We start from the raw sequence: 23,765 nt of genomic DNA, 5'->3' as shown, positions 1-23,765 counted from the left end.
ATTGAATCCAAGTAAATCTCGGCAGGGAGACTAGAGGAATGGCTGCGGCAAACAACGGATCAAACACAACTAGGACCTTTACAAATCAGTTCGTACAACCGGCTTGGCGCATCGTGCTATGGTCGGTCGCGTACAGCCTTGTGCTCGCCGTAGCGGTTTTTGGGAACCTGATAGTGATTTGGATCGTATTAGCGCACAAGAGGATGCGAACCGTGACAAACTACTTTTTACTCAACTTGGCTTTCTCTGACGCCTTAATGGCCGCGTTCAACACGTTGATCAATTTCATATACGCTGCTCACGGCAATTGGTACTTTGGAGAATCATACTGCAAGTTCCACAACTTTTTCCCTGTCACAGCAGTGTTTTCAAGCATCTATTCAATGTGCGCAATCGCAGTCGACAGGTGAGCTCTGGAGACATCAACTTCAATCTCTAACATTTTATTACATATTAAATGTGACAATTTATTATTCATTATTTAATACTAGCCTAATGTACAGATTCTATAATCAATAAATAAGAAAAAGGTAGGCCTAACGGTATAACAAGGTACCCTGATGTTGCTCATTTGCCATCATTTTCATACATCATCATAGTAGCCTGTTATGCATGTTATGTATGCATACAGGTTATTAACACACACACACACACACACACACACACACACACACACACACACACACACACACACACACACACACACACACACACACGGGAAACCAACCCTCTCCTTACATTCTGTCAAAATGAGAATGTAAGAATGTAGCTTTTAATGATCCGGCAACACAATGTGCATCCCAAATGGCACCCTTTCCCTATTTGATTTCACCACTTTTGATCTCTATGAGTGCTGGGCAAAATCACTGCACTATAAAAGGAATAGGGTGCCATTTGGGTGGCAGACAAAATTAGAAAACAATTGAGGTTCTTGAGGATTTGATCAAGCATTTCATTACTCAGTTGGTGTATAAAAGAGCCAGATTACTTCTAATGAGCTCCACTGTGCAGACAACCTATCATTATGGAGGGACGTGCTGATTAAATAATTAAAATGGAGTACCTGCAGTGAAATAATGTCTTTAAGTGCCAAGAGTGCTTATATGAAAGCTATACTCGCACCAACACACAGACACACACGAGCGAGCAAGCGGCCCCACATACACACACGCACATGTGCGTACACATGCAAACAAGCAAGCAAGTGTGTACACACAAGTGTGTACACACACAAGCACACACTTGATTTACACTGCTGTGCCAGTTTACCTACAAAAAGTTTGTATTTATCCATTTTGAACTTGATGGGAAGGTGTCTAAGACCATGCATACTCAGAACTTATGTTGGTTGATCAACTGTATTGCAAACAAATATTGTTATTTTGGGGGAAATGGAGGTGTTTGATGCACGGAAATTATAATAATTAATGGTAGGCTAATAAAAACATTAAAACGTAGGCCTATATAAAACAGATGCATTTGGCTTTGGTAAGAAGATGACATAGCAGCATCTCGCCTAATAGCCTATATTTACTTTAATTATATAGGCCTAAATCTCTACTTTTCTGACATAACTGGTTTATTCCCTCTATACAAGAAAATATTAGGCTACCATTTATCCGTCGCTCATTTAATAGCCAACCATGCGCAAAAGTAAATAGACCGGTAGCCTATGACAGTAACGGTAGGCTTTAGTATGGCTGTGCGATAGGAGCACAACATATACATTTTAATCTCAGAGCCTATACCAAGGCAGGAGATAGAAACACAATCATGTATTGATAAACAAAATATTGAACAACAATTTGTCTTTTGCATAGAAGTGTGGGCTGTAGGCAGCATGTACTTTTAAATTGTTCAATAGACAATCGTGCTGAACGTGTGGCCAGTGTTTGTCACTCGCTATAGGCGGATTAGGCATGGATTTTTTGTTTAAGGATCCGACCCTTTTTTTAAATGTTTTCCTAAAATGACATACCCAAATCTAACCGCCTGTAGCTCAGGACCCGACGCAAGGATATGCATATTATTGATACCATTTGAAAGGAAACACTTTGAAGTTTGTGGAAATGTGAAATTAATATAGGAGAATATAACACATTAGATCTGGTAAAAGATAATACAAAGAAAAAAATGTTTTTTTTGTTGTTGTTTTTTGTATCATCATCTTTGAAATGCCAGAGAAAGTCCGTAATGTATTATTCCATCCAAGGTGCAATTTAGATTCCGCCCACTAAATGACCGCAGTGTATGTGCAAAGTTTTAGACTGATCCAATGAACCATTACATATCTGTTCAAAATGCTGTATAAGACTGCCCAAACGTGCCTAATTGATTTATTAATGGAATTTTCCAAGCTGTTTAAAGTCACAGTCAACTTAGTTTATGTAAACTTCTGGCCCACTGGAATTGTGATACAGTGAGTTATAAATGAAATGATCTGTCTGTAGACAATTGTTGGAAAAATTACTTGTGTCATGCACAAAGTAGATGTCCTAACCGACTTGCCAAACCTATAGTTTGTTAACAAGAAATTTGTGGAGTGGTTGAAAAATGAGTTTTAATGACTCCAACCTAAGTGTATGTAAACTTCCGACTTCAACTGTATGTTTATGTCCAGGAATGGTCATGTTACTTACAACCTCATGCTAATCACATTACGCTGGCTTAACCCCCATGGTGGGGGGCACCGATCCTGTAGAGGTTTAAAAAGTCTAAACATTCTGCACCACACCTCTACAAAAAACATCTGAGGATTTCAGCAACGTATCATGTGTTGGATAGATGTCTGAAGAGATTACAGAAGACAGAAATGCAAAAAGTGTTCCACTTTTTCAGAAATCACTCAAATAACAATAGCCTGCTAATAATTTGGCACAGTGCATTATTTGACAGTTTTATAGCCTTAACATCAAAACATAAATAAATGAGGTCCCAGGTGTCTGGAGGTCAATTCGATACCTTTACAAGTTGTGTTGCATAGTAGGACTACAGTCCAATATCTCTTTTCATCTCACTTTGAAGTTAGTCAAAGGAGGTAATCTGCACCTGCATGACCACGACATGACTACTTATAGGCCTACTGTGGGCCTTTGAGACAGACAGACAGACAGACAGACAGACAGACAGACAAGGTAAGGTAAGGTAAGGTAAGGTAAGGTAAGGTAAGGTAAGGTAAGGTAAGGTAAGGTAAGGACAGGATGAAACCTGACAGTCTAGCAGTGAGTTCTGGGGAAATGGAATCTTTGTTTACCGAAAACCAAACAAACAGCACTGTTGAATCCAATTAAAGATATACTGGGAAGAGTCAAACAATCATAACTAGCTCCACATGGGGCATCCTTTGTTTTGAGTACCTGAAAGCAATCTGAAGTTGGGCACAGACACAGGCACACACATCACTATCCTTATGATGGCTGCTCCAGAGAAGATTGGTATTTTATTTACTGTTTGATTTGACATTGTAGTATTTCAACCTGCCCTCTGGCTTTTGTCAAGAGGAGCTTGTTTTATTCACGTTCGGGGGAAAATGCAGTTGTACAACAAGACATTTCCCACTGGGTACAGATGTACATTCAATGTCTATTCCACGTTGGTTCAACGTAATTTCATAGAAATTATTTGGAAATGACGTTGATTCAACCAGTGTGTGCCCAGTGGGTCCTGCATACTAAATTGTATGCGTTAACTTTAGTCAGGGCAAAAGCGCAACTCAAAATAAAAAAGTCAAACCTCTCAAGTAAGCAGTGTATGGAGGAACAAAATACCAATCAACCATGACCTTTGAACTTTGACCTAATAACCTTTCACCAGAGACGGAAGAGGAAGCGAGACACCTCACTGGGTCCTTTTTTTCTGGTTCATATACAGTCAATGAACTAAGTAGACCAGACCCAGGAGGCGATCGCATTGGTGTCTATGGGAGAGCCACCCCTTAAGTAGACCGGAACAGTTTTTTAATGGTAAACGGGGCTTGAATCATTTTCTTCATTTATCCACCATCTTTGCTTTCACCCCCTGACTGACCTCTTGACCTCTTGAACTGTTTTAGAGACTGACTGACAGGGTCTGGTAGTGCTCCAGTCCTGTAATGCGTCTGTGTGTAGCTGGTGAGATGAGTCAGGCGCAGGACAGCAGATATGAGTAATGAAAGCAATTTTACTCCATAATATAACAAAACAAATGGAAAATGAAAAGTGGATCGGTGATGGCTAGAAAAGTGGATCGGTGACCGCTGAATGCGATGTCGATGTCCAGAGGTGGCGGAGGAACCTCCTGCACCTATGACTCGTGGAGTGGACCAGCCACCACCGGCCTGAGGAGAGACACATTGAACGAGGGATTAATACGGTAATCTGGGGGAAGCTGTAACCTGTAGCATACCTCATTCAGTCTCCTCAGGACTTTGAATGGCCCCACAAACTGCGGACCCAGCTTCCAGCAGGGCAGGCGGAGGGGCAGGTTTCGGGTCGAGAGCCAGACCCGGTCCCCCGGTGCGAACACCAAGGCCTCACTGCGGTGGCGGTCGGCGCTCGCCTTCTGCCGCCTCACGGCCCATTGCAGGTGCACATGGGCGGCGTTCCAGGTCTCCTCCGAGCACTTAAACCATTTGTCTACCCCAGGAGCTTTGATCTGGCTCTGATGCCAAGGTGCCAGAACTGGCTGATACCCCAGTATGCACTGGAAGGGAGAGAGGTTAGTGGAGGAGTGGCAGAGTGAGTTTTGGGCCATCTCTGCCCAGGGGATGAACGCAGCCCACTCCCCAGACTGCGGAGGCCCTTGTTCACTCATGTCTTCCGGCACTACGGGGTGACTGAGGACATCGTCTCTGATCAGGGTCCTGGCAATATGACTGCAGAAACCTACCCACATCCTGGTTTACTCTCTCCACCTGCCCGTTACTCTCAGGGTGAAAACCTGAGGTGAGGCTGACCGAGACCCCCAGACGCTCCATGAACGCTCTCCAGACCCTGGACGTGACCTGGGGACCCTGATCAGAGACGATGTCCTCAGACACCCCGTAGTGCCAGAAGACATGAGTGAACAAGGGCCTCCGCAGTCTGTAGGGGCGTAGGGAGACCGGGCAAAGGGAGGAGACGGCAGGACTTAGAAAACCGATCCACAACAACCAGGATTGTGGTGTTGCCCTGTGAGGGAGGACAATCCGTCGGGAAGTCCACCGACAGGTGCGACCACGGCCGTTGTGGGGGTAGGGGTTGTAACTTCCCTCTGGGCAGGTGCCTGGGAGCCTTGCACTGCGCGCACACCGAGCAGAAATAAACATAAACCCTCACTTACTTGGCCAAGGTGGGCCACCAGTACTTCCCACTAAGGCAACGCACTGTCCGACCGATGCCAGGGTGACCAGAGGAGGGTGACATGTGGGCCCAATAGATCAAACGGTCGCAGACAGCAGATGGAACGTACAGGCGCCCAGCTGGACACTGGGGGGGAGTGGGCTCTGTGCATAACGCCCGCTCGATGTCCGTGTCCAGCTCCCACACCACCGGTGCCACCAGGCAAGAGGCCGGAAGTATGGGAGTGTGATCCATGGACCGCTCCTCTGTGTCATACATCCGGGATAGTGCGTCTGCCTTAGCGTTCTGGGAACCTGGTCTGTTAGACAGAGTGAAAACAAAACTGGTAAAGAACATGGCCCACCTTGCCTGGCGAGGGTTCAGTGTACTCGCCGCCCGGATGTAATCCAGATTGCGGTGGTCAGTCCAGATAAGAAAAGGGTGTTTAGCCCCCTCAAGCCAATGTCTCCACGCCTTCAGAGCCTTGACAACAGCAAGCAGTTCCCGGTCCCCCACATCATAGTTTCGCTCCGCTGGGCTGAGCTTCTTCGAAAAGAAAGCACAGGGGTGGAGCTTTGGTGGCTAGCCCGAGTGCTGAGAGTGCTCCTATCCCAGCCTTGGACGCGTCCACCTCCACTATGAACACCAAAGAGGGATCCGGATGAGCCAGCACGGGTGCCGATGTAAACAGAGCCTTCAGGTGACCAAAAGCCCTGTCCGCGTTAGCCGACCACTGCAGTCACACCGGTCCCCCCTTCAGCAGTGAGGTAATGGGAGCTGCTACTTGACCAAAACCCCGGATGAACCTCCTGTAGTAGTTGGCAAACCCTAGAAACCGCTGCACTTCCTTTACCGTGGTGGGAGTTGGCCAATTACGCACGGCTGAAATGCAGTCACTCTCCATACTCTCCGGAGTATATCAGAATGTCATCGATAAACACCACTACACCCTGCCCATGCAGGTCCCGGAAAATCTTGTCAACAAAGGCCTGGAAGACTGATGGAGCATTCATCAACCTGTACGGCATGACGAGGTACTCATAGTGCCCTGAGGTGGTACCAAATGCCGTCTTCCACTCGTCCCCCTCCCGGATACCCACCAGCTTGTAAGCACTCCTGAGATCCAATTTGTAAAGAAGCGCGCCCCGTGCATTGACTTGATCGCACTGGTGATGAGAGGCAGCGGGTAGCTGTACCTCACAGTGATCTGATTGAGACCTCGATAGTCAATACACGGGCACAGACCCCTATCCTTCTTCTTCACAAAAAATAAACTTGAGGAGGCAGGTGAAGTGGAGAGCCGAATGTATCCCTGCCCCAGGGATTCAGATACATATGTTTCCATAACCGCCGTCTCCTCCTGTGACAGGGGATACACGTGACTCCTGGGAAGTGCTGCGTCTACCAGGAGATTTATTGCACAATCCCCCCGTCGATGAGGAACCCCCCCAACACCGACCAGCAGGCTTCTCTCAACGGCCACAGATGGTGCAGGGAATGACCCCTCCTCCGATCGCCCTAAGCGCAGCACCTCCCAGCTCCATGGGCGTCGGATCGGAGGTGCTGGGGGATGGAACTGAAGGACCCCGATCCGGATGTCCACGGGTGGCCAGCAGTTTGTCCAGCCGGATGGACAGGTCCACCAGCTGGTCCAACGTGAGGGTTGTGTCTCGGCAGGGCAACTCCCGACGGACTTCCTCGCGCAGACTTCACCGGTAGTGATCGATCAGGGCCCTGTCATTCCACCCCGCGCTGGCGGCCATGGTCCGGAAGTCCAAAGCGAAATCCTGCCTGCTCCTCGTCCCCTGCCTCAGGTGGAACAGACGTTCACCTGCCGCTCGACCCTCAGGTGGGTGGTCGAAAACTGCCCGAAAGTGGCGAGTGAACTCTGCGTAATGGTCCAACGCCGCTTCTCCCTCACTCCATACGGCGTTGGCCCACTCCACGGCTTTGCCTGAGAGGCAGGAGATGAGGGCGGACATGCTCTCACGTCCCGAATGAGCCGGGTGGACGGTCGCCAGGTAGAGCTCCAGCTGGAGTAGTAACCCCTGGCATCCGGCAGCCGTCCCATCATACTCCCTCGGGAGTGCGAGCCGAATCCCGCTGGGACCGGGTGAAGGAGGGGTGGACCGTGAAGCCTGCTGTAGTGAGTTTGACTTTTAGTGAGTTCATACAAATTGTCATGTCTTCTATTCTGATAGACTGGAGAAAAACATGGTTGTAATGTTAATAATTTGGTTGTTATTCTATTGGTTACCTCGAGGCAGATGCCCCAGGGGCAGAGTGGCCCACACTCATTACTGGGCGCAAAGTTGATTGCATCTTTTTCACTGAAACGTGGCAGTCTTCAGACTGTAGTGCCGCTCTTGTTGAAGCCTCCCCCTGGACTACAGCTGGGGGGGGGGCAGCCTCCATTTTTACAAATGCTCTCATCTGTAAGGACATATAATTTCATTGTGCTATACTGTTTAAATGTCAGTCACCAGTTATAACCGGCTATAACCCTGTTTAGGCCACCAAAGCACTGCCCCACTTTTTTTTGACTGATTTCTCAAAACAATTGACTGTTGTTCTTGAGAACTTTGATACAAATCATTGTGTTGGGCGATTTTAATATTCATGTTGACAAAGAAACTGACACCAAGGCCATTGAATTGATTAATCTTTTGAGCCCTATGAACTTTATCCAACATGTGGCTGGGCCCACCCTTAACTGCGGCCAAACTCTAGGTTACACTGAATACATTTTTAAGAAACGCTATCTTAGCTCTGAAGTTGCTACAGATTTTATTAAGTGTATGAACAATACACCATCACCTATTCTGCCTTCCTCTTGTGCTGATTTAGTCGATTACCTTAATAGCAAATTAAGGGCTACCGTTGATGCCATAGCTCCAGTAAGGTTGAAAAAGGCCACATCCAAATGGAGAGCTCCTTGGATGAGTGAGGAAACAAATAGACTAAAGATGAATTGCAGAAACGCAGAGCGGAAGTGGAGAAAGTCAAAGTTGCAGGTCCATTATGATATTCTGAGAGAGAAACTTGGCATATATAACAAGGCAATTAGAAATGCTAGACAGGCTTATTTCTCTAACTTTATCACTAATAATCAGAATAATTCAATAGTGCTAGTGCTATTCTCGACCATTGATGGCCGGATAAATCCTACCCCCATAAACCTATATGAACTTTCCTCCACATCTAAATGTGATGAGTTTGTGGCATATTTCAGAGATAAGATAATAAACATTAGGCTGGGTATCAGTCAAGCAAGACCTGATGAAAAGTGTGATGGTATGTGCCCTAGCTTACCACGCAAAGGCACTATGGAGTTATTTTACATGGTTAATCACTCCCTATTTCACAGGCACTTTTCCCACTCCACTAACAACTGCCATGGTGAAACCCCTTCTGAAGAAATGTAATCTAGATTCTCCAGCTCTTAGCAATCTCCAACCGTCCAGAAATTGTTTTTTTTAAACAGCTTAATTATTTTTGAAAAAAATCCAATATTGTTGTCTTGCCCGCTAAAGCACAACCTAAGACAGCCTAAGTTAAAGTGTTAAATGATCTTAGAGCCAACACAGATGCTGAACAGCTCTCTTTCCATGTACTCTTTGATTTAAGTGCTGCATGATGTTGTCCTTTTGGACAGACTGCAGAGGTGGGTTGGTCTCTTCCCTCTAGTTCTAAATTGGTTTAGGACCTAGTCGAGAGTCAAATGTCATATCCTATGTGGCATTCCACAAGGTTCACAAGGTTCGATTTTGGGTTCAGTACTGTTATCAGAACGCACAACATTGATTTTCACAATTACACAAACAATACACAGCTTTACATTTCTGTGTCACCAGAGCATTTTTAGCCCCACAGATAAATTATTAGACTGTATTAGTGATTTAAATACTTGGAAGGCTCACAACTTCCTTCAGCTAAATCAAGACAAGACCAAGGTACTTATAATTGGAGCCAATGCACACAGAATCTATATATATTTAATTCATATTTTAATATTAATATTTTAATTCACTTTCAAATAAGATAAAAAAAACACTAGCTAAAAAACATAGGTGTCATTTTAGATTCTGAACTCAATTTCGATTCACACATTAGGAATGTGACCAAAATAGCTTTTACCACCTGAGGAACATTGCCAAGTTGCGGCCATTTCTATCTCAGGCTGATACAGAGAGACTCACCCATGCTTTTATTACAGCAGGCTTTACTACTGTAATGCTCTCCTGTCTGGTCTACCCAAGAAAGCCATTGGCCAACTGCAAAACATACAGACTGCAGCAACATGGCCAGACAAAGAGCACACATTACACGTTTTAAAGTCTCGGCGCTGGCTATCTGTGCGTTTAAGAATACATTTTAAGATTCGATTGGTTTTCAAATCAATCCACAATTGTGCACCCCAATACATGTCAGACATGCTTTTGAGTTATGTACCCAGGAGGTCCCTCAGGTCCTCTGGCACTGGCCTTTTAACTATCCCAAAGCCTAGGACCAAGAGGCATGGAGAGGCAGCCTTTAGTTACTACTACCCCAGCCTCTGGAAATGTCTGCCAGACAACCTGAGAGGAGCCGAAACTGTGGACATATTTAAAATATATCTTACAACACACCTTTTTTAGTTTTGCTTTTCCTTAGGGGCGGCAGCGTAGCCTAGTGGTAAGAGTGTTGAACAAGTAACCGGAAGGTTGCAAGTTCAAACCCCTGAGCTGACAAGGTGCAAATCTGTCGTTCTGCCCCTGAACAGGCAGTTAACCCACTGTTCCTAGGCTGTCATTGAAAATAAGAGTTTGTTCTTGCCTAGATAAAAAAAGGGTGCTTTTTTTAGACTTTCAGTTTTAATTGTTCTTTAGTTTTTTATAGTCTTATGTTTGTTTGTGTAGTAAATATTTATCTTTCTACTTATTGTTTTTTTATTTATGTTTTTTTTCTCCTGTGAAGCACATTGCGTCACATTCATGTCTGAAATGTGCTATTAAATAAAGATTGATTTCATTTGATTTGACATCCCTGCAGGTACATGGCCATCATCCACCCGCTGAAACCACGGCTGTCAGCTACAGCTACCAAGGTGGTGATCGTGTGTATCTGGGCGCTGGCCGTGGTGCTGGCCTTCCCCCTCTGCTTCAACTCCACCATCCGTATCCTGCCCCGCCGGACCATATGCTACGTGGCCTGGCCCCGGCCCTCGGATGACTCCTTCATGTGAGTGAGACACTCCGGGTGCATCTCAATAGTCTAAAGTGGCTACCTTGACTCACCTCCTCTTATTCATCTTCACTGATCTGAAAACAGTTTTGGGTTGATTGGTAATGAAACTGTATAAGGTGTTCACCTTGCTGCTGGTGGTTTGGACTACCGTGGTGGTGTATCAAATAGAACACTGGGAGGTGGAGATACACTTCAAAAGGGCTAATTCCCCGTTTATTAATAGATTAAAGAATGTTGCTAGGATAAGTATGCTTCTCTCTAGGAATCAACAATAGAATCACCTTACATGTCAATGTAAGGCAGGGCTCTTTCCCTAATTCCTGGAGAGCTACCGTCCCGTAGATTTTCGTTCCAACCCTAATCTAACGCACCTGATTTGAATAATTAGCTGGTTGATAAAATGAATCAGGTTAGTTACAACTTGATTGAAAACCTACAGGAGGGTAGCTCTCCAGAAACAGCATTGTAAGGCAATTAACGTGGCCAATTATGCAGGCACTAGTCAAAAGCAAATACATCCAAATATACTCAAAACTCAATAGTAACTACAATATGAAAAATATCTAAGTAACATAATCAATATCTACACAAACAAACCTACTTAGAAACCAACAAATAATACTATGAATAATGGCACATAGAAAAACACATCAAATGGGCTCAAATCAAAGCTACGCTATTGTTAAGAGTCTAGGTGATGCAGGTAAGGCGGAGTCAGGCGCAGGACACAGAGATGAGTAAATACCGTAACTTTACTCATAACAACATTCGAAGAAGGAGACAAAATACCAGTTCACATATACGAGACAACGTAACATGAACAAACACGCACAAAACCAAGGGGGAACCCAGAGGGTTAAATAGGGGACAATAATTATGGAATGGAAACCAGGTGTGTACAATGCAGACAAAACAAATGAAAAATGAAACGTGGATCGGTGGTGACTAGAAAACCGGTGACGTCGAACGCCGCCCGAACAAGGAGAGGGACCAACATCGGCAGAAGTCGTGACAACTATAAAGGAGCACAAACCTTTACTGAGCAAAAATATAAACGCAACATGTAAACTGTTTGTCCAATGTTTCATGAGCTGAAATAAAAGTTCCCAGAAATATTCCATATGCACAAAATGCTTATTTATAATAAAAAAATAAGAATCAAATCAAATAATTTGTCACATACGCCGAATACAACAGTGAAATGCTTACATGCCCTTAACATGTAATCCATAGCTTCTGGTTGGGGTAGGTATGTTCGGTCACTGTGGGAACTACGTCCTCCATGCACTTATTGATAAAGCCAGTGACTGATATCGTGTACTCCTCAATGTGGAAGAATCCTGGAACATATTCCAGTCTGTGCTAGCAAAACAGTCCTGTAGTTTAGCATCTGCTTCATCTGACCACATTTGTATAAACGCGAGTCACTGGTGCTTCCTGCTTCAATTTTTGCTTGTAAGCAGGAGGATAGAATTATGGTCAGATTTGCCAAATGAAGTGAGAGGGAGAGCTTTGTACGCGTCTCGGTGTGTGGAGTAAATGTGGTCTACAAATGTTTTCCCTCTGGTTGCACATTTAACATTCTGATCGAAATTAGGTAAAACTGATTTAAGTTTCCTTGCATTAAAGTCCCTGGTCACTAGGAGCGCCGCCTCTGGATGAGCGTTTTCCTGTTTGCTTATGGCGGTATACAGCTCACTGAGTGTGGTTTTAGTGCCAGCATCGGTCTGTGGTGGTATGTAGACAGCTACGAAAAATACAGATGAAAACTCTCTAGGTAGATAGAGTATCTCATGATAAGCTGTAGACCACACTAACTCAGGCAAGCAAAACCTAGACATCCTTAGATATCGTGCGCCAGCTGTTGTTTACATATATGCATAGGCCCCCGCCCCGTGTCTTACCAGAGGCTGCTGTTCTATCCTGCCGATAGAGTGTATAACCCGCCAACTGTATGTTCTTAATGTCATCGTTCAGCCACGACTCAGTGAAACATAAGATATTATAGTTTTAATGACCCGTTGGTAGGATATACGTGCTTTCAGTTCGTCCCATTGTTTTTCCAGCGTTTGAATGTTAGCTAGCAGGACGGAAGGCAAGGGAAGATTATCCACTCGTCACAAGGCACCCTGATCTTTTTCCGCGAAATCTCAGTTTCCTTCTCCAGCGATTGATGGGGATTTGGGCCTGGTCGGGTGTGTGTAGTATATCCCTCCCGTCTGACTCATTGAAGAAAAGCTCTAAATCTAATCTGAGGTGAGTAATCGTAGTTCTGATGTGCAGAAGCTCTTTTCGGTCATATGAGATGGTAGCAGCAACATTATGTACAAAACAAGTTACGAACAACGCGAAAAAACAAACAAAATAGCATGGTTGGTTAAGAGCCGATAATTTGGTCGCCATCCCATCCGGCACGCTCCGGCGCCATCCTTGTTTGTCATAACTTCTACTTTGCCAAGATAATCCATCCACCTGACAGGCGTGGCATTTCAATAAGCTGATTAAATAGCATGATCATTACACAGGTGGACCTTGTGCTGAGGACAATAAAATGCCACTCTAAAATGTGCAGTTTTGTCACACAGCACAATGCCACAGATGTGTCAAGTTTTGAGAGAGTCGATAATTGGCATGCTGACTGCAGGAATGTCCACCAGAGCTGTTGCCAGATAATTAAATGTTAATTTCTCTACCATAAGCCACCTCCCAACATCATTTTAGAGAATTTGGCAGTATGTATGCCCAACGTCATTTTAGAGAATTTGGCAGTACGTCCAACCGGCCTCAGAACCGCAGACCATGTGCAACCACGCCAGCCCAGGACCTGCACATCCTCCTTCTTCACCTGTGGGATCATCTGAGACCGGCCACTTGGACAGCTAATGAAACTGAAGAATTTCTGCATAAACTGTCAGAAACCGTCTCAGGGAAGCTCATCTGCGTGCTCGTCATCCTCACCAGGGTCTTGACCTGACTGTGGCGTCCTAACCGACTTCAGTGGGCAAATGCTCACCTTCGATGGCCACTGGCACGCTGGAGAAGTGTTCTCTTCGCGCATGAATCCGGTTTCAACTGCAGATGGAAGACAGAGTGTATGGCATCGTGTGGGGGAGCAGTTTGCTGATGTCAATGTTGTGAACAGAGTGCCCCATGGTGGCGGTTTGGTTATAGTATGGGCAGGCATAAGCTACGGACAAAACACAATTGCATTTTGTCAATGGCAATTTGAATGCACAGAGATACCAAGATGAGATCCTGAGGCCCATTGTCAAGCCATTCATCCGCTGCCATCACCTCATATTTCATCAGGATCTGTAACAATTTCTGGAAGCTGAACATTTCCCAGTTCTTCCATGGCCTGCATACTCACCAGACATGTCACCCATTGAGCGTTTGGGATGCTCTGGATTGACATGTACGAGCGTGTCCCAGTTCCCACCAATATCCAGCAATTTCGCAAAGCCATTGAAGAGGAGCGGAAAAACATTCCATAGGCCACAATCAACAGCCTGACCAACTCTATACGAAGGACATGTGTCGCGCTGCATGAGGCAAATGGTGGTCACACCAGATGCTGATTGGTTTTCTGACCCACGCCCCTACTGTTTTTTAAAGATACCTGTGGCCACCAACAGATGCATATCTGTATTACCAGTCATGTGCAATCCATAGATTAGGGCCTAATTCATTTATTTAAATTGAATGATTTCCCTGTATGATCTGTAACTCAGTAAAATATTTTAAATTGTTGCATGTTGAGTATATATTTTTTGTTCAGTGTACTTTGAATAAGCACATCCTTGAATAATTGTTTGTATCAACAAAAACTAAAATTAACTGAAGGTTTGTTCAAAGGTTGCCACATTGATTGCATACAGGTGAGTTAAGTTAAGGTGGTGAGTGTCCTGCTTCTGGAGGAAGAACTGGGTGGCGATTGGGTAAATGGAAAGTCAGTCCGTTTGAGCATGGGAATTTACTACACTCAGGATAATGAGATTAGTTAGATAGATTGATCTCGATCCATCTATTTATCAGGTATCTGCTCTCCTGTCACAACCAGTGCAGACTAGTTAAGGAGGAGAGCAAACTATACTAATGAATATGAATGTGAAATAGATGAACTATAATTTGCTAAATTACCATGTTTTCCATTACATTCACAGGAATGCTCTGCTTTTCCTTCCTCTTACAGCTATCTATTCTTCTCTGGCATACAGGTATCATATCATTGTGACGGTGCTGGTGTATGTGCTGCCCCTAGTGGTGATGGGTATCACCTACACCATTGTGGGGGTGACGCTGTGGGGAGGAGAGATCCCAGGGGAAGCATCAGACAACTACCACAGCCAGCTCACAGCCAAGAGGAAGGTAACGCAAAAGTACAACTCCATTATCCACATAAGGTCAATTGGTAAAGCATGTGTATTCCATTTGTAAACCAACGCGTCAACCATTAATTGAATTCAGTAGATTCAGCCATTCACTTTAACTGGCACAATCATAAATCAAATCAAATCAAATCAATTTTTTTTTTTTTTTTTTTTTATATAGCCCTTCGTACATCAGCTGATATCTCAAAGTGCTGTACAGAAACCCAGCCTAAAACCCCAAACAGCAAGCAATGCAGGTGTAGAAGCACGGTGGCTAGGAAAAACTCCCTAGAAAGGCCAAAACCTAGGAAGAAACCTAGAGAGGAACCAGGCTATGTGGGGTGGCCAGTCCTCTTCTGGCTGTGCCGGGTGGAGATTATAACAAAACATGGTCAAGATGTTCAAATGTTCATAAATGACCAATGACCAAATGTTCATAAGACAATGATCTCTCTGTAGTCCCCACTGGATTTGGCTACCCATCAGGTAATCCAACGTTACGCAGGGAAACAACAGAGATTCGTCTCCTCTTTAGAGATGAAAATGCATTCTATTAACTGGACACAGTCTATCTCTTCATTCATCTCTGCTTGGAGTCCAGGCGCCGTATGTCTTAAATGTCTCAGAGTTGGAGTGCTGATCTAGGATCAGGTTCCCCCTGTCCATGTTACCTCATTCATTGTGATCTAAAAAGCTAAACTGGTCATAAATCAGCACTTCTATTCTGAAATGCTTGATACATGCTGACCCTGGTCCCCACAGTTATCCATAAGGATTCAGGTCATTTGAACCCGTATGACTAACATCTATTAGGCCAGATGTGGGTTTAACATTACAGGAGCATAGATTATAGAAAGGCAGTGGCCAATATGACACATCTACTAGATAGGGGAATAATTGGGATATGGGATTATTCAAGGACACCCTGTGAGGAAACCCAGTCTATATTTCAGGGTTGTTATTGTTTTATTCATGAGGATTACACTCAGATTACGGGGGGATCAGCACACCTAGTTCTTTGTTTTGGACAGATGGCTGAGGCCATGAAACCATAATAATTTAGTTTCAACCAGGGATGTACCCCTGTGATCCTGCCTGACATTTGATCTGGGCACCAGCACATGTTTGGTGTTGTTACTTGCTCTTATTTCAGAACTGGTTTGTTTTATAGTTTTTGTTGTTGTTGTTGTTGTTGTTGTTGATGTTTTTTTGTGTGAAATGCATCTCACATAAACTTGATTTCATTTGATTTAGTTTGAGCAACGCAGCGGATGGAGGGTTAACCGACTTGCACGTATACACCGTTCCAATTACTCAGTGGGTTTGAATAGGCCATAAATACAGACTAGAAGTCATTTAGGATAAAAGCACCTGCTAAATGTCTGGATCATTTTCATAAGCCCGTTGCTGGATTTGCCATTAACGTCCCTGCCAAACCCTTTTAACCTTAGCTAGAAGAGTGCTGAGAGAGGTTCATTAGGCTGCATGTTACCCATTGTCAAACCGCCAGGTCCTACTCGGCAGTTAGTTTAAAAGTAGTTGTTCATGAGTTCAGCGATCTGTTCCCACCAAACTCAATTTACCCATGCTGTGACGGCTTCAGGCAGACCACCAGTGCTCTCACGTCAAATACCTGCTGACCTGCTGTGTCATGCATCATGAATACCCTTTCTCCTGCTTTATGTAGCTCCAGAGAGAATTCTACCAGACACCGTTTGCTCGTCATTGGACCCAGAGTCCCAGACACACTGTACATACAAAGAGATGCCACCGCTTCATAAGCTTTATGCCACATTATTAACCGTCCAGAAGATAATGCAGGTAGAGCTAGTTGATCCTTCATTATAAGATCCTAATTGTTATTGTTCATAAACAAGGTAACTGACAGCTTGATTGATCACTTGATTATCCTTTTCATGTTGGAAGTTAATGAATAAAGTTTGACCCGCGTTTCAATGTGATCCGTTGTCAAAGCTGTGAAACCACTTTAGAAAAGCTAAAGAATGTAAATGCTGATTTCGTATCCGAAGAGTGCTTTGGAATGTTTTCATACATGAAAACATGAACTATGAACCCCTCTAAAGAGCACCTTCTTCTAATTCATTCATTTAGCCTAACTTGTTTAACCCAAGCAGCTGTCGTAAAATGTTTTTTTGTTGTTGCCTTTTATGGAGTTGTGTTCGTGTGTGCCCCAACAGACTGCAATCACGACAAAATCATTCATCGTCAGATGCCGTTGTTGTTGTTCTCTGTATGACTATCCTTAGTCTGTGATGAAGGGCTTAACACCAGCTGTGAGCCTTCTCCACCAAAGTGAGATTGACTTCAGAGCTCCTACATCAAGGGTAATTCAATTCCGACCTTATGGGGCTGAAGTACTGCTGTATTTGTATTCATTTTCTACTTGGGAGTTAAAAGGATGGTTCAGCCAAATAACAAAGTGACATATTAGTTTCCTTACCCTGTAAGCAGCCTATGTACAAGGTTAAAAAGAGCAATCCTGGTTTTGTTTGTATGGCCACCATCTCCAAATGCTAACTTATTTAGCGAATGTAGGTTAAATCTAAAGAGACTAGTGACAGAATGGAATCTATGTGAAAGGCTTTGGGGAGATTCTCAGACTGTTTGACTGACAGACTAACCATTCATTGGAGATCACAATCACTATTGCTCTATGGCTGGCAGCCATCTTGTCACATGACATTGTGAACATAGTATAGTTGATTAGACTATATCATGAGATGACCTACTGTACCTGATTTAGTGATGACACAGTAGTAACACAATAGTGAACACAACAGTGAAGATACAGTCGGAAATTTACATACACTTAGGTTGGAGTCATTAACCAAATATAGTTTTGGCAAGTCGGTTAGAATACTTTGCACTTTGTGCATGACACAAGTAATTTTTCCGAAAATTGTTTACAGACTGATTATTTCACTTACAATTCAGTGTATCACAATTCCAGTAGGTCAGAAGTTTACATACACTAAGTTAACTGTGCCTTTAAAACTTCTTATGGCTGGGGGCAGTATTGAGTAGCTTGGATGAATAAGGTGCCCAGAGGTGCCCAGAGTAAATTGCCTGCTCCTCAGTCCCAGTTGCTAATATATGCATATTATTAGTATATTTGGATAGAAAACACTCTGACGTTTCTAAAACTGTTTGAATGATGTCTGTGAGTATAACAGAACTCATATGGCAGGCAAAAACCTGAGAAAAGAATCCAACCAGGAAGTGGGAAATCTGAGGTTGGTTGATTTTCAACTCAGCCCCTATTGAAGATACAGTGGGATATTGGTCCTCTTGCACTTCCTAAGGCTTCCACTTGATGTCAACCATCTTTAGAAACTTGTTTGAGGCTTCTACTGTGAAGTGGGGCCGAATGAGAGGGGAATGAGTCAGAGGTCTGCCAGCAGTCACGAGCTGGTCACGCGCATTCACGTGAGAGGTAGCTCCCATTCCATTTGCTTTTCTGAAGACAAAAGAATTCTCTGGTTGGAATATTATTGAAGTTTTATGTTAAAAACATCCTGAAGATTGATTCTATACATCGGTAGACATGTTTCTACGGACTGTAACGGAACCTTTTGACATTTCGTCTGCAACTAAGTGAACGCGCTTTGTGAGTTTTGATTTGTTTACCAAGCGCGCTAACATTAGTAGCTATTTGGACATAAATGATGGACATTATCGAACAAATCAAACATTTATTGTGGAACTGGGATTCCTGGGAGTAAGTGAATATTTATAATGTTATTGCTGACTTCTGTTGACTGCACAATATGGCGGATATCTTTTTGGCTTGTTGGTTCTCTGAGCGCCGTACTCAGATTATTGCATGGTTTGCTTTTTCCGTAAAGCTTTTTTGAAATCTGACACAGCAGTTGCATTAAGGAGAAGTTTGTCTATATTTCCATGTATAACACTTGTATTTTCATCAACATTTATAATGAGTATTTCTGTAAATTGATGTGGCTCTCTGCAAAATCACCAGATGTTTTTGGAACTACTGAACGTGCCAATGTAATATGAGATTTTTTTTATATAATTATGAACTTTATCGAACAAAATGTATTGTGTAAGATGAAGTCCTATGAGTGTCATCTGATGAAGATCATCAAAGGTTAGTGATTAATTATATCTCTATTTCAGATTTTTGTGACTCCACTCTTTGGCTGGAAAAATGGCTGTGTTTTTCTGTGATATGGCTCTGACCTAACATAATCGTTAGTGGTGCTTTCGCTGTAAAGCCTATTTGAAATCGGACACTGTGCTGGGATTAACAACAAGATGACCTTTAAAATGGTATAAGATACCTGTATGTTTGAGGAATTTTAATTGTGAGATTTCTGTTTTAAATTTGGCGCCCTGCACTTTCACTGGCTGTTGTCATATCGATCCCGTTACCGGGATCTCAGCCCTAAGAAGTTTTAACAGCTTGGAAAATTACAGATAATTATGTCATGGCATTAGAAGCTTCTGATAGGCTAATTGACATAATTTGAGTCAATTGGAGGTGTACCTGTGGATGTATTTCAAGGCCTACCTTCAAACTCAGTGCCTCTTTGCTTGACATCATGGGAAATTCAAAAGAAATCAGCCAAGATCTCAGAAAAACATTTTTTGGCCTCCACAAGTCTGGTTCATCCTTGGGAGCAATTTCCAAATGCCTGAAGGTACCACGTTCATCTGTACAAACAATAGTTTGCAAGTATAAACATCATGGGACCACGCAGCAGTCATTCCGCTCAGGAAGGAGATGCGTTCTGTCTCCTAGAGATCAACGTACTTTGGTGCGAAAAGTGCAAATCAATCCCAGAACAACATCAAAGGACCTTCTGAAGGTGCTGAAGGGAACAGGTACAAAATTACCTATATCCACAGTAAAACGAGTCCTATATTGGCATAACCTGAAAGGCAGCTCAACAAGAAAGAAGCCACTGCTCCAAAATCGCCATAAAAAAGCCAGACTACAGTTTGCAACTGCATATGGGGACAAAGATCATACTTTTTAGAGAAATGTCTTCTGGTCTGATGAAGCAAAAATAGAACTGTTTGGCCATAATGACCATCGTTATGTTTGGAGGAAAAGTGGGAGGCTTGCAAGCTGACGAACACCATCCCAACCGTGAATCACGAGGGTGGCAGCATCATGTTGTAGGGGTGCTTTGCTACAGGAGGGACTGGTGCACTTCACAAAATAGATGGCATCATGAGGAAAGGAAAATTATGTGGATATATTGAAGCAACATCTCAAGACATCAGTCAGGAAGTTAAAGCTTGGTCGCAAATGGGTCTTCCAAATGGACAATGACCCCAAGCATACTTCCAAAGTTGTGGCAAAAGGGCTTAAGGACAACAAAGTCAAGGTATTGGAGTGGCCATCACAAAGCCCTGACCTCAATCCTATAGAAAATTAGTGGGCAGAACTGAAAAAGAGTGTGTGAGCAACGAGGCCTACAAACCTGACTCAGTTACACCAGCTCTGTCAGGAGGGATGTGCCAAAATTCACCTAACTTATTGTGGGAAGCTTGTGGAAGGCTATGCGAAACCTTTAACCCAAGTTAAACTATTTAAAGGCAATGCTATCAAATACTATTTGAGTGTATGTAAACTTCTGACCCACTGGGAATGTGATGAAAGAAATAAAAGCTGAAATAAATCACACTGTGCACTATTATTCTGACATTTCACATTCTTAGAATAAAGTGGTGATCCTAACGGACCTAAAACAGGGAATTTTTACTAGGATTAAATGTCAGGAATTGTGAATAACTGAGTTTAAATGTATTTGGCTAAGGTGTATGTAAACTTCCGACTTCAACTGTACATGGACAGAAATCTTTGTCACTGACAAGATGGACAAAGAGCAGTTTGCATGGTTCAGGCGTGTCTGAGCTTTGATATTCGGTGTAAAGAAACAAAAGTCAAATTCTATTAGATGAAATTTGTCAGAACTCCTCCATACAAGGCAACAAAGTGCTAACGTTTTGCGAATGCAGATCCGATTTCAAGTTTAGTAATGCTCTTGGAGGATTTTAATTGACACAATCAGTTCAAGAATTTCACAGGATCTTTGAAGTGAGCTGATTCCTTTGTGATGGCTATAGATTGTCAGGTTATAGAATGCCCCTAATTCTATTGTGGCTCTACCATCGCCAATGTATGGACCATTGGACCACCAATGGTTGTCCTGACCATTTATGTGCAAATGAAGCAATTCTATTTTGAGGTTGTGTGAATGGCTCTTTTGAAAGGTGTTGTCGTGATGAAAAAAGTATATCCTAAATTGCTGTGGCTTCCAGGACGGAATGAAAATGCCAACCTGATGATGAATCAATCATGGTGCCCACGCTTGTGAGAATATATTGAGCATCACACATTCTGTCCATCTCAGAATCAGGCTCTCTGTGAAACCTGGCATGAGGTGGCCGACCAGCTGTTGATTTTTGATCGAGTCTCAAAGCTACACAAAATAAAGACAATATACTTTATTTTTCCTCTCTCTCTTCTTATTCTCTACTCTCTTTTTCTCATTGCTTTCTCCACCTCCCTGTCTCCCCCTCCTTCCCTGTCTCTCTATTCCTCCAATCCTCCTACTATCCCCATTCCTAACTCCCAGGTGGTGAAGATGATGATCATTGTGGTGGTGACTTTCACCCTCTGCTGGCTGCCGTACCACGTCTACTTCATCGCGACGGGCCTCAACAAGGCTCTGATGAGGTGGAAGTCCATCCAGCAGGTCTACCTGTCAGTGCTGTGGCTGGCCATGAGCTCCACCATGTACAACCCCATCATCTACTGCTGCCTCAACAGCAGGTAGGATCTAGCACCTGAGTGCTGTTCAGTAGGCACTAAAACATACGATGAAGTTAAGCCTTACCCATAACTCATTTAGATTTTCAGTTTAAAAATGTTTTCTTCTTTGTGCCTACTGAACACAACCTAGGCAACCACTGACTAGATAAATAAGACCAGATGAGAAAACTACCAGTGTACCTTCTTTAGAATTCGTTAGCCACCCCTCAAATGTGAAATATCTGACAATGCATTCATTGTATATCTGTCTGGTTTGGGTTGTGGTTTGGATAAAGGTTCCGGGCGGGCTTCAAGCGGGTGTTCTATTGGTGCCCGTTCGTCCGGGTATCCAGCTATGACGAGCTGGAGCTGCGCAACAACACCACCCGCCACCAATCCGGTCACCAGGGCAGCATGTGCACCCTCTCCCGCGTGAACACCAGGACCAACATTCCCAACCATCGCCACCACAGCTTCAAAAAGGCCGCCTCCAGCAGCCATGGCAATGCCAGTGTTAACGGAGATAACAATGGTAACCATGGCAACCAACCGGCGGTAGCCAAGTCCAACCTTTGCAGTGACCCCGATGATGTGGCCGACGATCAGTTCTCGTGAGATGTTGATGACGACCACAACCAACTTCTAGAATGTTCACGAGTGGTTTGGAAAGTCGTTGTCAACGTTTCACCCTCTGAACTGTCCCTCAAACATTCCAAGCAAGCCTTTACATATTTTTTTATTTTACCAAACACAAGTATTTCTCTCTGAGTTTGCTGCAAACGCAGTTGTTCTTTGATGCAGTGAGATTCATTCAATTTTTTTTTCCCGATTTGCTTAGCTTTCAAAAGCATTTATTCCTGCCTTTTCTCATTTCCACACCCCCATCTCACGACACTGACTGGACATCTGGTAGGCTGCTGTCTCAACAGGCAGATTCGTGGGCAGATTTGGGACATCTGGACTAAGCAATGAAGGCAGAGCTTACCAGTAGTTACCAGTGTGTGTGTTTGTGCGCACATCTATTACTCACTGGCTATTGCCTCAGGCAGTCTCCCACTGAAAGATTGTTAGGAGGGGTTGGTGGTTTGGCATATATACCACTGTTCAAACGTTTGGGGTCACGTAGAAAACGTCCTTGTTTTTGAAAAAGCACTTTTTTTTGGTTCATTAAAATAACATCAAATTGATCAGAAATACAGTGTAGACATTGTTAATGTTGTAAATTACTATTGTAGCTGGAAATGGCAGATTTTTGTATGAAATATCTACATAGGCGTACAGAGGCCCATTATCAGCAACCATCACACGCCCTGACCTTAGTTATCTTTGTTTTCTTTATTATTTTGGTTAGGTCAGGATGTGACGAGGGTGGTTTGTGTAGTTTTTGTATTGTCTAGGGGTTGTTGTATATCTAGGTATTTATATGTCTATGGTTGCCTAGATTGGTTCCTAATCAGAGGCAGCTGTTTATTGTTGTCTCATTGGGGATCATATTTAGGTAGCCATATTCCTTGGGTATTTCGTGGGTTATTGTCTATGTGTAGTTGCCTGTCAGCACTCGGTTAATATAGCTTCACATTCGTTTTGTTGTTTTGTTAGTTTGTTTAGTGTCCTTTGTGTAAATAAAGAAGAATGTATTCTAATCACGCTGCGCCTTGGTCTCCTCGTTATGACGAACGTGGCATCACTCCTGTGTTCCAATTGTGTTAGCCTTTTAAAATGATAAACTTGGATTAGCTAATTGATCCTTAGAAAAGCCTTTTGCAATTATGTTAAAACAGCTGAAAACTGTTCTGATTAAAGACCCAATAAAACTGGCCTTCTTTAGACTAGTTGAGTATCTGGAGCATCAGCATTTGTGGGTTCGATTACAGGCTCAAAATGGCCAGAAACAAATAACTTTCTTCTGAAACTCGTCAGTCTATTCTTGTTCTGGGAAATGAAAGCTATTCCATGTGAGAAATTGCCAAGGAACTGAAGATCTCGTACAACGCTGTGTACTCACAGAACAGCGCAAACTGGCTCTAAACAGAATAGAAAGAGGAGTGGGAGACCCCGGTGCACAAC

The 23,765-nt window shown here is 43.5% G+C and overlaps 1 protein-coding gene across 1 annotated transcript; it reads left to right on the top strand.

Moving 5' to 3' along the window:
* The first annotated feature begins 32 nt into the window (after positions 1 to 32).
* On the top strand, positions 33 to 22,313 carry LOC139374153 (neuromedin-K receptor-like). The gene is made up of 5 exons (XM_071115160.1): positions 33 to 406; positions 10,329 to 10,517; positions 14,741 to 14,891; positions 21,523 to 21,719; positions 21,995 to 22,313. The coding sequence occupies exons 1-5, from the start codon at positions 39 to 41 to the stop codon at positions 22,311 to 22,313; spliced, it is 1,224 nt and encodes a 407-aa protein (XP_070971261.1). The 5' UTR covers positions 33 to 38.
* Positions 22,314 to 23,765: the final 1,452 nt, after the last annotated feature.

The sequence above is a fragment of the Oncorhynchus clarkii genome, chromosome 19 (genome assembly GCF_045791955.1).
Source record: "Oncorhynchus clarkii lewisi isolate Uvic-CL-2024 chromosome 19, UVic_Ocla_1.0, whole genome shotgun sequence".
NCBI lineage: Eukaryota > Metazoa > Chordata > Actinopteri > Salmoniformes > Salmonidae > Oncorhynchus > Oncorhynchus clarkii.
The sequence above is the reverse complement of the archived record's forward strand: the minus strand, read 5'-3'. Positions and strand labels throughout refer to the sequence as shown.